The sequence below is a fragment of the Leopardus geoffroyi genome, chromosome B4, assembly GCF_018350155.1.
Source record: "Leopardus geoffroyi isolate Oge1 chromosome B4, O.geoffroyi_Oge1_pat1.0, whole genome shotgun sequence".
Classification (NCBI taxonomy): Eukaryota; Metazoa; Chordata; class Mammalia; order Carnivora; family Felidae; genus Leopardus; species Leopardus geoffroyi.
In genome coordinates this window covers 36,237,540-36,252,430 of record NC_059341.1, presented here as the reverse complement: position 1 = coordinate 36,252,430, position 14,891 = coordinate 36,237,540, and the positions used below count along the sequence as shown (strand labels likewise).

At 34.8% G+C, this 14,891-nt stretch overlaps 1 protein-coding gene across 24 annotated transcripts in view; it reads left to right on the top strand.

The window, feature by feature from the left end:
• Positions 1–14,891, top strand: part of ERC1 (ELKS/RAB6-interacting/CAST family member 1) — a 524,080-nt gene that overhangs the window by 424,618 nt on the left and 84,571 nt on the right. For all 24 annotated transcript variants that reach the window (XM_045463914.1, XM_045463916.1, XM_045463908.1 and 21 more), the window contains one exon: positions 14,390–14,488. In XM_045463914.1, coding sequence (XP_045319870.1) covers positions 14,390–14,488 — 99 coding nt within the window. The remainder of the gene's footprint in view (positions 1–14,389; positions 14,489–14,891) is intronic.

Below are 14,891 nucleotides of genomic sequence, written 5' to 3'. Positions count from 1 at the left end.
TTAATCTTCTCTTTGTGTTATCAATATGTCTTTAGGTCACCAGTAGGTTACTAGTAAAATTTTGGGGGAGTCAAAAGTTGTATGCAGATTTCAACTGTGTGGTAGGTTAATGCCTACAATCTCCATGTTGTTCAAGGGTCAACTGTACGTACAATGAAATATTATTTGGCCTTAACATGTAAGGAAATTCTGTAATATGCTGCAACGTGGATGAAACTTGAGGACAATATGCTAAATAAAAATAACCAGTTACAAAAAATCAAATACTGTATGATTGCACTTATATGAGGTCCTTAGTGTAATCAAAATAAATAAAGACAAAAAGTATAATGGTGATTGCCAGGCACTAGGGAGAGGGGATATTGGGCACTTATTGTTTAATAGGTATAGAATTTCGAATTTACAAGATGAAGGGAGTTATGAAATTAGATGGTAGCATTGGTTGCACAACAGTGTGACTATATTTAATAACACTGAACTGTAAGTGCAAAAATGGTTTTACACTTTTTTATGTATCTTTTACCATAATAAAAAATGAAAAAGGTCTTAAGGTAAATTTTTTTAAAAATATAGGGCAGTTGAGATGAAGAGATAGTATATACCATAGGTTATAACATGATAGCAAACACCACGTAATCTCAGTGGTTTAACACTGTAAAAGTTAATTTCTCAGTTATGTAGAATCTACTGCATTTCTTGCTGACTCTGAGGTGTTGCTCTCCATGCAGCAATTCAGTGATCTCAACCTACTTAAGTTTTTATATCTTAACTCTGTCACTATGAAGTCTCCTTAGTCATTGCGGCAAAGGAAGAGACAGCTGGAAGATTGAGTGCTGTTTCTTCTATGCTTAAACCCTGAGGTACTTCTACCCACACACCATCCGCCAGTCAAATGTCTGTTTTGGGTGAGTAAGTGGAGGTAGTTCCACTAGTTGAGACAATTATTCCAGAAGAAAGACCATATATGGAGGAGAATATGGCACATTGCTTTTTAGTAGAGTTGAATGTATTGTATCTATGGGATATACCCAGGTAGAGATATCAAGAAGCCTATTAGACTGATAAGTATGATGTTTTGGATAAAGATGAGAGCTAGATATTTTGGAGTCATCAAAACAGAAATGCCTATAGTTAACACCATAAAAATAGATAACCTTATTCAAGAGAAAATACAGGCACATTTTACTTTTTACTGTTTTCTGAGATTTATATTAAAATGTTAATTAACACATCCCATTCTTTTCATCCTTACATAATATAACTCAATGAGCATATGCCCACTATACAACTTATTGTTAACTAATTTCAGAATTTACTTTATTGGATATGAACTGCTACAGTTTTTTAATGAGATTTCAGGGCTTTTAAGACCTTTTTTCCATGTTGTATGTCTTAAAAATGCCTCGAACATTTATGGCATAATATATCACAGGCAGTTGTGATATTATGTACCCCATAGTCATTTCACTGTTTTGACATTATAAATTTAATATGTCCCAAGGAAGATGGGGGTATAAATGCTACACTTAATATTTCAAAGAGGTAAAATAAATGTAGGCCAAAGAAATTCCTTAAAGAAAATAATTCAGTCCGAATCCTATCAGTTGCAGGTTATTTTCTTTGTTTCTCTTAAAGCGTCTTAAGTTTTCAATATTTCTGCATTTGATTCCTTAGCAAAACTATGAAATGTCCTTTTGTTTATACTCTTGGGCCGGTTAACCTATTCATTTTAAGTGCCATTTAATTCTTTGATATATTTAGATAGTTGAACTTCAAAATACCAGTAGAAGTGTTTTGTTTTGTTTTTTTTGGTAAATTATTTCCTTCTAATCATAATAAAAATTCTATATTATGAATAGTAAATGGCTTATTAAAAAACATTTTAACAGAGAGAAGTCAGCATGTTTGGTGATGGTCCTATCTCTTGATATAATTAGAACTGATCTTTAGCCAGTAAATTTCTGCATATTTCTAAAACAGTGTAATCCCCAATAACATAAATTAATAGGTTTAAAAAAATCAATTATATAGTAAACACCAAATGTCCATTAACATTGATTAATAAGTCAACAACTTTAAAAATTAGTAAAGTAATTTTTGTTATAAAAGTAAATATTAATGTATTGATAAATTACTGAGTTGATAAAATTAGTATTTATTGTCATAAATCTAAATGGGAAGGAGCTACATGTGGGACAAAGAAGGAATTTTTTTTAACCTAAAACAGGAAAGAAAATTCAACATACCTACCTCAACATGCTTAGGAAACCCAGAGGTATTGTCAATTCTTCTGGAAGGGTGTAGAGGACATTTAATTACAGTAAATCCTTGGTTTGCGAGCATAATTCATTCCAGAAACATGCTTGTAATCCAAAGCACTTGTATATCAAAGCAAATTTCTCCATAAGAAATAATGGATGATTCATTCCACAACCCAAAAATATTCATATAAAAATTATTACAATACTATAATACAAAATAATAAAAGACAAAATATAAAGAAAAGTAAATTAACCTGCACTTACCTTTGAAAACCTTCATGGTTCATGTGAGGGAGACAAGAGAGAGGAGGGTTACTGTGTAGGATGACTTTCACTGTCACTAATGGAATCATTGCTATCTATTGGCTGAATGAAATCTTTTTATGTGCAGCTTTAACAAGGAACCTATCCAATGATAGGTTGGATCCAATTGCTTTTGCCTCCTTTTGAGGATTTCACGGAAATGTGACTTTGCATTGATGCTCACCCCACAATCCCGCAGCGAGAAAAAGACAGAGAGAGAGAAAGGGAGGGAGAGAGAGAATAACATTGGCTGAGGTGTGATCATGTGATATTTGGCGTCACATACTATTCATATTGCAAGATATCACTAGTTTATCAAGTTAAAATTTATTAGAAATGTTTGCTTGTCTTGCGAACACTCTCAGAACAAGTTACTCACAATCCAAGGTTTTACTGTACTTCTAAAATGAAACTAATGTCAAACATGAGTTTTGGGTGATTAGATGAACCCAGTTGTAACAACAGGGCCATAGTATTTTTCTGTGGTCTTTGGAATCAAGTGATTATTGTCTAAAATTTTTGTTTTGCTACCATGCCCCTTTCCTTTCTAGATCTGTTGCTAGAGAACAGAGGCTTTTGCTGTTTGTTAACAGTTGGTATTTCCAGGTTGGTGGTTTCTATAGCTCCAAGTCTAGATATATGAACAAAAAGGAAATCCAAGGAACTTACCATTTGTATCATTCTTTGGGTCCCAGTCTCCCTAATCAATCTACTACCTTTTCTCCACCATTTTTATGTTTGTGTGGGTTTGGGTTTGTTTTGGGTATAGTTTTATATGTATATATACATAGCTTATAGACAGTTTTTAGTTGTACTTTTGTATTTCTTACAAGGTTTAGGGAAAAGTATATCTGCTCCATCTTCTGGAAGCGGACGTTAAAGCTAACATTTATTCTTGAAATAAGACAGGCAGAACTCCTTTTCTATTTAGGAAAACATAGGTGTGTTTTGGGTTTAGACGTCAAGTAATCAATAGGCTAAATTGTAGCGCTTATATTTTAGATAATCCAGTGTTTTTAGAATTGTAATTTTCATCACTACCCTTCCCCCAGCCCCAGTCATATATTTATGTGTCTTAGTAAATGTTACTTCTAGTAGCAGACAAGTTTTGCTGTCTAGTATCATTAATTCATTCAGTGTCTAATTTCTTCTCAATGGTCCTTAATCGGTATCCATTCCTTCTTAGTATCTGTATACCTGTGGCTTCTTATTTCTAGAAATCAAAGTTGCTTTTTTTTTTTTTTAGATTTTATTTTTAAGTAATCTCTACACCCAGAGTAGGGCTCAAGCTTACAACCCCAAGATCAAGAGTCACATGCTCTACCGACTGAGCCAGCCAGTTGCCCCTAGAAATCAAAGTTTTTAAGATACTTGAGTTTATCAAATTGTAAGTGAATTATTTGAATCATAAATATATAAGATCATTTTAAAGTACTTCTCTGTAATTTAAGAAGTAACTTGGGAGAATGGAGAGGGCACCAAGAATCATCATATACCAGTTTTAACAATTTACCCGCATATAAAAGTTTGTACAATCACATAGGTACAGAGAAAGCCTTTCATACTGAATTCTCACAGAATAGGAAGAAAAGGTGGTATTGCAAGCTTTGGCCTTAATGTCAGTTGCTCTCAGTATGAATGGTTTCCAGTAAGAATCTGAATACTTTCATATCCCCTGGGTTTATTTAAATATACTTCCGTGTACATACACTTGAGTGTACAATTTGTAAATAACTTATATTTTGAGTCAGTTTCATTCCTTACTTTCCCACACATGAACCATGATTTTGTAAAAAGAAAACATAAAATTTCCTCAAAACCTATTACTTTAAGGATTTCTGATTCACATGATCTAAAGTGGTTTTTTTTAATATAATTTCTAATATAATATACACATACAGTGTATACAGTGTGTTCTTGGCTTCAGGAGTAAATTCCCATGATTCATCACTTACATACAACACCTAATGCACATCCCAACAAGTGTGCTCCTCAATGCCCCCCACCACCGCCATCAACCCTCAGTTTGTTCTCTGTATTTAAGAGTCTCTTATGGTTTGCCTCCCTCTTTGTTTGAAACTGTTTTTCCCCTTTCCCTTCCCCCATGGTCTTCTCTTAAGTTTCTCAAATTACACATATGAGTTTATCAATTTTTTTTATTCTTTCAAAAAACCAGCTCTTAGATTCAATGATCTGTTCTGCTGGTTTTTTTGGATTCTATACTGTTTATTTCTGCTCTAATATTTATTATTTCTCTTCTTCTGCTGGCTTTGGGGTTTCTCTGCTGTTCTGCTGCTTCTGGTTCCTTTAGATGTTAAAGTGCTTTTTTTTTTAAGTGTCTTTCCGATTACATGTGAAGAAATTTAGTGTCACTTCTCTTTTTTCCTGGCCTTCTATGTCTAGAAAATTTTAATTTATACTCAGCCACCCAGATAGCCTTAGCCATAGATAAAACTCTGTGGTAAGTGTTCCCAAATCCTGGCCTTTGTTGATTCCTAGAATAAAAAACAACTGCCTACATGCTCTTTTTTTCTTTAGGTATTATGGTGATTCTCACTGGATCTAGCTAATATTCCCCTTAAACATTCTGATTGCTTTCCAGAATGTAGAGTGACCATATCTTTGAGAATAAATATAGCTGGCAGAAATGATCATGATGATATTAAAACTGGAATAGGGCTACTTTAGGCTTCTTAAAGGATGAGGAAATATGTGCTAGAAAGTAAGGTAGTGATCGGGAATAAAATTTCAGTCGTACTTTGTTTTTGAACAGCCTCATTTTAGACATTAGTTTGGGTCAGTGTAGGCAAGTGTGTGTGTGTGTGTGTGTGTGTGTGTGTGTGTGTGTGTGTGCACGTGGCTGTGCAGTTACATAGCCATGGAATGTCGTGAAATCTTTGCAGTATACACAAAGAGCTAGTAACTGTGGTAGCCCCTTGAAGAGGAACTGTCAGGAGTAGGAAGTAGACATAATTTTATGGTTGTAAATTCTTGTATCACATAAATGTACAAAAATATTCAAAAGAATAATAATTAAGTTATTTAAAATAACAAGGCAGTGATGGGGAGAATTGGTCAGTTTGGGTTTCTGTAGCTGAGATTCTTTATGGTTTCATTTTTCTTGGTGTATAATAGAAAGTGCTTGCCGGATAATAAGCTTCAAGATTTCATCAGTAAACTAAAAATAGTAATCAGGACTAAAATTAAACTACCAAACCGATTTATTTAAGAGTCAAAACGGAATCAGTGGAAAATACACTTCACTGTTATAGAACTTAAATGCCAGTTGAGAAAATAAAATAGGATGTAAAGGTAATCTGACTATGACAGCTGTTGGGCTAAATTCAGCACATGTTTCTTCTAATCTTATTGCCATCCCCTTCCTATTACATTGCCTCACATTGTTCTTTCAAAAGCTGTTCAACCAGTGGAAAAGAAATTTTCCCAACTACAAAGATAATGTTCAGTCATTTGTGTATAAAAAGACAAATATATAGCACAACTCAAGAATACTTAATGACTGGGGCGCCTGGCCAGCTCAGTCGCTAGAGCATACAACTCTTGATCTTGAGGTTTTAAGTCTGAGTCCCACGTTGGGTGTAGAGATTACTAAAAAAATAATAAAATTTAAAAAATAATAATTAATGACTAATCTATATTTTTTCATGAAATGAAGTTTAAAACAAAGCTCGAAGGTAATCTGTTGAGATTTTGTTAAATGTATAACCAGCACTGAATTTGACACACCTAACTGAAATTGTTAGGAGTTATGCTTTTTTCATTTTGTGTATCAGATATCAATATAACTAAAGTTTAATTACAGTTCACTATGATAAAATTATTTCCAAGGCTCAACAAATATATGCAGAAGTAATTTTAATATTTTCTTAATAATTATAATCGGAAATAACCCAAATTAGTAAGGGTAAAATTTATTCACAGTATGTTTTCTAAAATATATCAAAATATTTCCAACTATTATTATTTCTAAAACTTATTTAGGTAGGTTAATAATATTATCACAAACTGAAAAGCAAAGATTAGTGAACCAGATAACTGATTAGAATTCAAACCTTTCTTTTACTATCTGGGTTCAGATAACTAACATACACCATTTCTTACCTTAACTAAGTATTTTTCTGTGAAATACAGTTTCTCTAATACCTTGTTTGAGCACTGGCATCTTAATCTTAAAAGAAAAGATTATGGAATAAATAATGAACTCCTTTTCCTCTGAGTGAGTATGTATGCCTATATTCATGGATATGCATTTACAACTACAGAACTTTATTTTAGTAAGTTTCTTCCTTTCTTTTTCTCTCCCTTCAGACAATCTTATTCTGTATGTCATTAGGACCAGAGGAATTTAACTATCTGCACATGCACATGGCATGGTTTAAGAGGGAAAATATCTGGGTATAAAATATCTTTCATGTCAGTAAAACATAAAGGACTTCTTCCTTTTGCTTGTTGGTCTTATCTTTAGAAGAGCATAGAACAAGAGCTCCTTAGGAGCACAGAATCATTTATACAATCTGTATAATTTCTAATGTTCTGTGAGCTGTCAGTATTTTAGAGCTCAACCTCATGACTATGCAGGAAGCAAACTTAAAAATCAAATTTCTGAATACTAGACATAGAAACACTAGACTTTGATTATCTTTATGTCTTACAGAAATGGAGAGCTAAGTTCTTATGACTATGTCATAAGACTATGTCTTCATTCACTTACATGTATTTAATAAGTAATCTTTGGTGATCAGTTCCTTTGGGAGGATTTCATATTCATTCCTAAGAAATATATGAAATACATTCTGCCTTCAAAGTGGATTTGTATGTTCTTTATTAGCACTTCTTTTAAGTTGGTTTTAAACTTAAACTGGGTATCACATATTAAAGATTGTGTTGTATTCTAAGAAAATAACTAGCCAAGTTTATTTTCAGTGCGCATTACTACTAAAGTCAACATGAAAAAGTTTCTTAACCACATTCTTAACCAAAAGTGAGCAAGTGTTTTGCTCACTTTCCAGGTACACCTTTTTGCCCTTTCCTCTCTCCTGTCTCCCAAGAGCTACTTTGTAGAAAACTTTCCATTTGTCATGAAATACCACATGACATAAGAAAAATTACCCTACATATTTCAAGGTCGCCCTAAGTCATCTCAGAAAAGAGAAATTTGGTTAAGTATTTTCTTTGCTGACATTATATACTGGAGAGAGGAAACGACTTACTAATGTGCATGTATTGTTAGGTAAAAATGTGAAGAACATAAATGCCCAACTGTATGAGACTCAGTGTCCATTCAACTGAATATTATGCAGCCACTTAAAATTAGATTTTAGAATAATATTTTTTTTTTTTTGCTTTCAGTTCTTTTGTTTTTATCATAAGTGACTCTTTAATCCCCATCACCTATTTCACCCATCACCTATTTCACCGCATCTCCCCTCTGGTAACCATCAATTTGTTCTCTATAGTTACGAGTCTGTTTCTTGGTTTGTCTCTCTCTCTCTCTCTTTTCTCCCTCTTCACTGCAGGAATAAATTTAATATAATGAATGTGTCAGCCTACTGACTTTTTAAAATTTTATAACTCACCTTTTTTGCTTGTAATTTTTAAACCCTGTAGAAGGACCACATTGTTCCATGAATATTTTTAAACTATAAAACATATGTAATAAAAAAAAACAGCTTAGAGAACAATAAGATACATAAAATAAATAGGACTGTGACAGTACAGAAAATAGTAATATCCATCCATATACTCACCACACAGATTAAGAAAGAAACATATGGGGGCGCCTGGGTGGCGCAGTTGGTTAAGCGTCCGACTTCAGCCAGGTCACGATCTCGCGGTCTGTGAGTTCGAGCCCCGCGTCGGGCTCTGGGCTGATGGCTCAGAGCCTGGAGCCTGTTTCCGATTCTGTGTCTCCCTCTCTCTCTGCCCCTCCCCCGTTCATGCTCTGTCTCTCTCTGTCCCAAAAAATAAATAAACGTTAAAAAAAAAAAATTTAAAAAAAAAAAAAAAAAGAAAGAAACATATGTGAAACTGCTAGAGATAACTGTGTCACCCATTCCTGATCACATACATCAGTCCTTTACCCTTTCCCACCTTCCACACCACTAATATCTCCTTTTCTGTACACTTGTACTGTATATGTACATACTCCAGAGCAGCTGATACCATTATTTCATATGCTTTTAAGCTTTATGTGAAGGGTATCATGACTTGTAAAACATGTTCTGTCTTTCCATTTGATGTTATTCTTTGGTGCTCTTAATTACTATTTTATGATTTCATTCACAGATCATTTTTGTTTAGAAAAATACGTACTTTCCTAATTTCTTCATATTTTACTAGCTATTGCTATGTTTTCTTTTTTCATATTACATATTTACTTGGTTAATACTTACATTTAACTGTCATCTGTCTCATAATTTGTAGATCTCGTGGATATTTTAGGCAGTGAGATAATGCAAATATTGAAAGTTTTATCTTTTCCTTTTCAATTTCTATATCTTTGATTTCATTTGATTTCCTTATTGCCCTGGCTAGGACTTTCATTATAATGTTGAATAGGATGGGGCACCTGGGTGGCTCAGTAGGTTAAGCATCCAACTTCAGCTCAGGTCATGATCCCATCGCTTGTGAGTTTGACCCCCTCATTGGGTTCTGTGCTGACAGCTCAGAGCCTGGAGCCTGTGTCTCCAGCTCTGTCTGCCTCTTCCCTGCTTGCTTGCTCTCTCTCTCTCTCTCTTTTCTCTCTAAATAAGCAAACATTAAAAAAAAACTTTTTTATTAAAAAAATAATGTTGAATTGGAGCAGTGGTAAAAGATAGTTCTTTTTTGTCCTTCAATTTAATGCTTTCACTTCAAAACTTTTACCATTATGCAAGATGTTTGCATTACCTACATAGTGAAATGAGAGAGTTCATTTACTGTTGATTTATTAATATTTAATATTTCTTCTTGCATCATTTTTGGTAAGTTATTTTTTAAGAAAAGTATCCCCTTTACCTAAGTATGCAAATGTATTGGCATACGTACAGTATTTGATGGTTTTTAAAATTTCTGTCTATAGTTATACCCTCCAATTTGGTTCCTTCTATTATGGGTCTATGTCTTTTATTCTTGACATGTTTTGCTGAACATTTATCTATTATTAATTTCAAAGAACCTGATTTTTATGTTGTTATTTCTATTTTTAAAAGTTCTTTGGGGTACCTGGGTGGCTCAGTTGGATAAGCATCCAACTTTGGCTCAGGTCATGATCTCACGTTCATGAGTTTGAGACCCATGTCAGGCTCTGTGCTGACAGCTCAGCTGGAGACTGCTTTGTATTCTGTGTGTGTGTGTGTCTCTCTCTGCCCCTCCCCTGCTCATACTCTGTTTCTCAAAAAATAAAACGTTAAAAAAATTAAAAAAAATTTTTTAAGTTCAGATAAACAACTAACATTACACCACAAGGACTAGACAAAGAAGAAACTTAGCTGAAATTTAGTAGAGGAAGGAAATAACAAAGAAAAAATCAGAAATAGATAAAATAGAGACCAGAATAAACAATAACATAACATTGAAAGTAATGACCAGTTTAAAAAAATAAAATAAAATTGGCAATGCTTTAACTTCATTAGTTAAGGGAAAAAAAGAGAAGTCTCAAAAACCAAAATGAGAAATGGAAGAGAAAATAATACAACAGATAACCACAGAAATACATGATGTGATAACAGGTTACTGTAAACAATAATAATAACAAATCAGATAACTTGGGAAAAAAACATAATTCCTAAAAACACACGTTACTGAGAATGAATCATGAATCTTGACTCCAAAAAAATAAGAAATCTTCTTAGACCAATAACATGAAAGAATGAAAGTTGAATTAGGAAATCAAAAATCTCCCAGCACAGAAAAGTGCAAGACTATGTGGCTTCATTGGTGGATTCTACCAAACCTTTAAAAATTTTTTAAAAACTGGGGCTACTGTGTGGCTCAGTCGGTTAAGTGTCTGACTCTTGATTTCAGCTCATGTCATGATCTCACAGATTGCAAATTCAAGCCCTGATGGGTCTCATCACTGACAGTACAGAGCCTGTTTGAGATTCTCTCTCTCCCTTTCTCTCTCTCTCTCTCCCTCTCTCTCTCTCTCTCTCTGCCCCCGCCCCAAAATAAATAAATAAACTTAAAAGAATTTTTTTAAACATTAAAAAAAATAATGACAGTGGTGCCTGGGTTGACTCAGTTGGTTAGGCATCTGACTCGTGGTTTCAGCTCAAGTCATAATCTCACGGTTCATGAGTTTGAGCCCTGAGTTTGGCTCTGTGCTGACAGTGCAGAGCCTGCTTGGGATTCTCTCTCTCTCCCTCTCTCTCTGCCTCCTCCTCCCCTCTCAAAAAAAAAAAATGAATAAACTTAAAAATAAAAAAATAATGACAATCTGGGTGGCTCAGTCAAGCATTCAACTCTTGATTTCAGCTCAGGTCTCTCTCTCTCACTCTGTATCACAAAAAAAACAATAAAGATAATCTTTATCAAAATCTTACAAAAAATGGAATAGAGGAAACACATTCAAAATCACTCTAGGAGGCCAGCATCACCGTGATACCAAAGCAAGATAAAAACAATACAGAACAAAAAAAATCTAGTTTGCCCAATATAAGAATTGCTACACCAGCTTTCTTTTGACATCCATTTGCATGGTACATGTTTCTCTACCCCCTCACTTTCAATCTGCAGGTGTCTTTAGGTCTAAAATGAGTCTTCTTATAGGCAGCAAATAGATGGGTCTTGTTTTTTTAACCATTCAGACCCCCTATGTCTTTTGATTGGAGTGTTTAGTCCATTTACATTCAAGGTAATTATAAGTAGATATGTATTTATTGCCATTTTATTACTTGTTTTGTCATTATTTCTGGAGATTTTCTCAGATCCTTCCTTGTCTTTGTCACTTTCGGGCTGTCCTTTACACTCAATGAATCCCCTTTAATATTTCTTGCAGGGCTGGTTTAGTGGTCACTAACTCCTTTAGTTTTTGTTTGTCTGAGAAACTCTTTATCTCTCCTATAATAAATGATAGCTTTGCTGGATAGAGTGTTCCTGACTACAGATTTTTCCCATCCAGCACTTTGAATATATCATGCCAGTCTCTTCTGGCTTGCCATGTTTCTGTGGAGAAATGTCCAGCTACGCTTTGAGTTTTTCTTTGTAAGTTAGGGACTTCTTTTGCTGCTTTTAAGACTTTTTTCTTTACCAGTATATTTTACAAATTTAATTACAATATGTCTTGGTATTGGCCTGCTTTGTTGATTTTGATGGGAGTTCTCTGTTCCTTCTGGATCTGGATGTCTGTTTCCTTCCCCCAGATGAGGGAAGTTTCCTGCTATCATTTCTTGAAATAAATTTTCTGCCCCCTTTTCTGTCTCTTCTTTTGGGACTCTTATAAGATGGATGTTACCATGTTTGAAGGAGTCACTGAGTTCCCTAAGTCTGTTCTTGTGTTTTATAATTCTTCTTTCTCTCTTTTGTTCAGCTTCTTTATTTTCCATTATTTTTTCTAGGTCACTAATTCATTCTTCTGCTTCTTCCAGCCTGCTATTCACTGCATCACGCCTGTTTCCAATCTCATTTATGGGATTCTTCATCTATGATTGATTCTTTCTTAACTCTTTTATACTGGTGATAAGGGTCTCACTGATGTCGTCTATTCTTTTCTCAAGCCCAGTGGGTATCCTTAATGATTGTTACTTTAAATTCTCCATCAGGCCTGTTACTTACATCTGTTTTGCTTAGATCTCTGGCCGTGACCTTATCTTGCTCTTTCATTTGGGATGAATTTCTCCATCATGGCATTTTGTCTAAGTCTCTGCCTTCTTCTCTGTGTTAGAAAATCCAGTTATGTCTCCTGCTCCTCAAACTATTGTCCTTAGGAAGAAGGAGTCATGTAGTGCCCCAGCCTAGCACTTCAAGAAATGTCTCTGGTATGTGCTGCATGCACTCTGCTCTTGTGTTTTGGCTGATCTGTCCTTCAGACCAGTCATCTGCGGAGGTTCCTCCTTGCCTGCTGTGAGCAGTGTTTGGTCCCTGGCCTGATTGTGGCAAGTTTTAGCCAAGTATACTCTGGTCTGGTTGTGAAATAAAACCTGACACCAGCTCCACCAGAGCTGAGGCCCTATAGAACTCTCTGGTCGGGAGATGTGATTTATTTTGAAAAACTGAATGCTTATTGATGGTGTAAAGAAAAGCTATTGAATTTTATATATGTAGCTTCTGTCTAATCATCTCACTGAACTTTATTATAAGTTGTAAGTTTTTTGGTTGATTCTCTTAGATTTTGTAGGTATGTCATTTCACTTACAGAACTATTCCCCCCCCCCCAATGTTTATGGTCTGTATATAACATAACATGCCCCCAAATTGAATAGTTATTTAAAAAATGAGTAGTTTTTATAGTAACATGGAAATATGGGTCATACATATCATGAAGTGAAAAAAGAGTTACAGAGTCCTATCCTAGATATAATATAATCCAGTCTTTATTGTATTTTATTTTTTTAAACCTTTTTTTTTTTTTTTTTAAGTAGGCCTTACTCCCATGTGGGGCAATGAATTCATGAATCTGAAATCAAGAGACGTATGCTGTACTGACTAAGCCAGCCAGGCACACCATTCCAGTCTTTATTTTTAAAAATAAAGCAAGCACTGGGGCACCTGGGTGGCTCAGTCAGTTAAGCATCCGACTTCAGCTCAGGTCATGATCTCATGGTCCGTGTGTTCAAGCCCTGCATCGGGCCCTGTGCTGACAGCTCAGAGCCTGGAGCCTGATTTGGATTCTGTGTCTCCCTCTCTCTCTGCCCTTCCCCCACTCATGCTGTCTCTCTGTCTCTCTCTTGAAAATAAATAAACATTAAAAAGATTTTTTTAAATAAAAAATAAAGCAAGCACTGCATAGAGGGCTTAATTTGGGGAGATTACTCTTTCCCTCTAAAATCTCTATACTAATTTTGGTGCCTGTCATAGTTTGCTTGGGCTGCCATAATAAAATACCATAAACTGGATAGCTTAAACTGCAGAAATTTATTTTCTCACAATGCTGGAGACTGAGAAGTCCAAGATCAAGGTGCCAGCTGATTCAGTTCCTGGTGAGAGTTCTCTTCCTGGCTTGCAGAAGCCAACTTCATAATGTTTTCTCCTATAGTGGGGGTGGGGGGTGGTGAATGAAAGTGAGAATGAGAATGATCTCTTCCTCTTCTTAAAAGACCACAGTCCTATCAGATTAGGACTCCACCCTGATAGCCTTATTTAACCTTAATTACCTCCTAAAGACTCTAGCCAGATATACTTACATTGAGGGTTAGGACTCCAACATGAATGGAGACAGAGGAGGGGTGCACAATTCAGTTCAGTGCAGTGCCTAAATTTTCCCTGATATCTTCAGAAATCTGATGTTCATTTTATTTCAGACAGAATTAGTTTTATTGTTTCTTATGACATTCTTTTTTTTTTTTTTATTTTTTTTTAGTGCTTATTTATTTTTGAGAAAGAGAGAGAGCACAAGTAGGGGAGGAGCAGAGAGAGAGGGCGACACAGAATCCGAAGCAGACTCAAGGCTCTGAGCTGTCAGCACAGAGCCTGACCTGATGCTGACCTGATGGCAGGGCTCGAACTAACGAACGGCGAGATCATGACCTGAGCCAAAGTCAGATGGTTAACCGACTAAGCAACCCAGGCACCCCTGTTTCTTATGACATTCTTAAGGTACTTGTTACTTTTCAGTGTATCATAGAAATTTTTATCTCATTTTAACTTCATGAACCATTTCTTCTTAGACACAAAATAGAATGAAGCTAATGGCGGACAACTATGAGGATGACCGCTTCATGTCCTCCCGTTCCAATCAAACCAATCACAAGCCCTCCCCAGACCAGGTAAGACTGCTCTTGAATGTTTTATAGAAACAAATGTGCTTTTATTTCCTTATATTTTATACCAGCATGTTACAAATTCCAGAATATAAGTTATAAGTTATAAGAATATAAGAATATAAGTTATAAGTTATAAGAATATAATTTAATAAAATTAAATCATCAGTTTCTGATATCTCCTTCACTCATGTTTTTAAACACAGATTCAGTTTTTGTATAGGAAGGTGGTGGTGGATGATTCTGAATATTTTAAGAGGAGATACTCGAAAGTTTGAGGACTATAAAAAATCGTTGAATTGGGTTGAGAAAAAAGATTAATCTCACAGATATATACTAATTTGTAAATGTCCTACTTTTCTTATTAAAACAATGCCTTATAAAAAAAACTCTTTTGAGTTCAATAAGG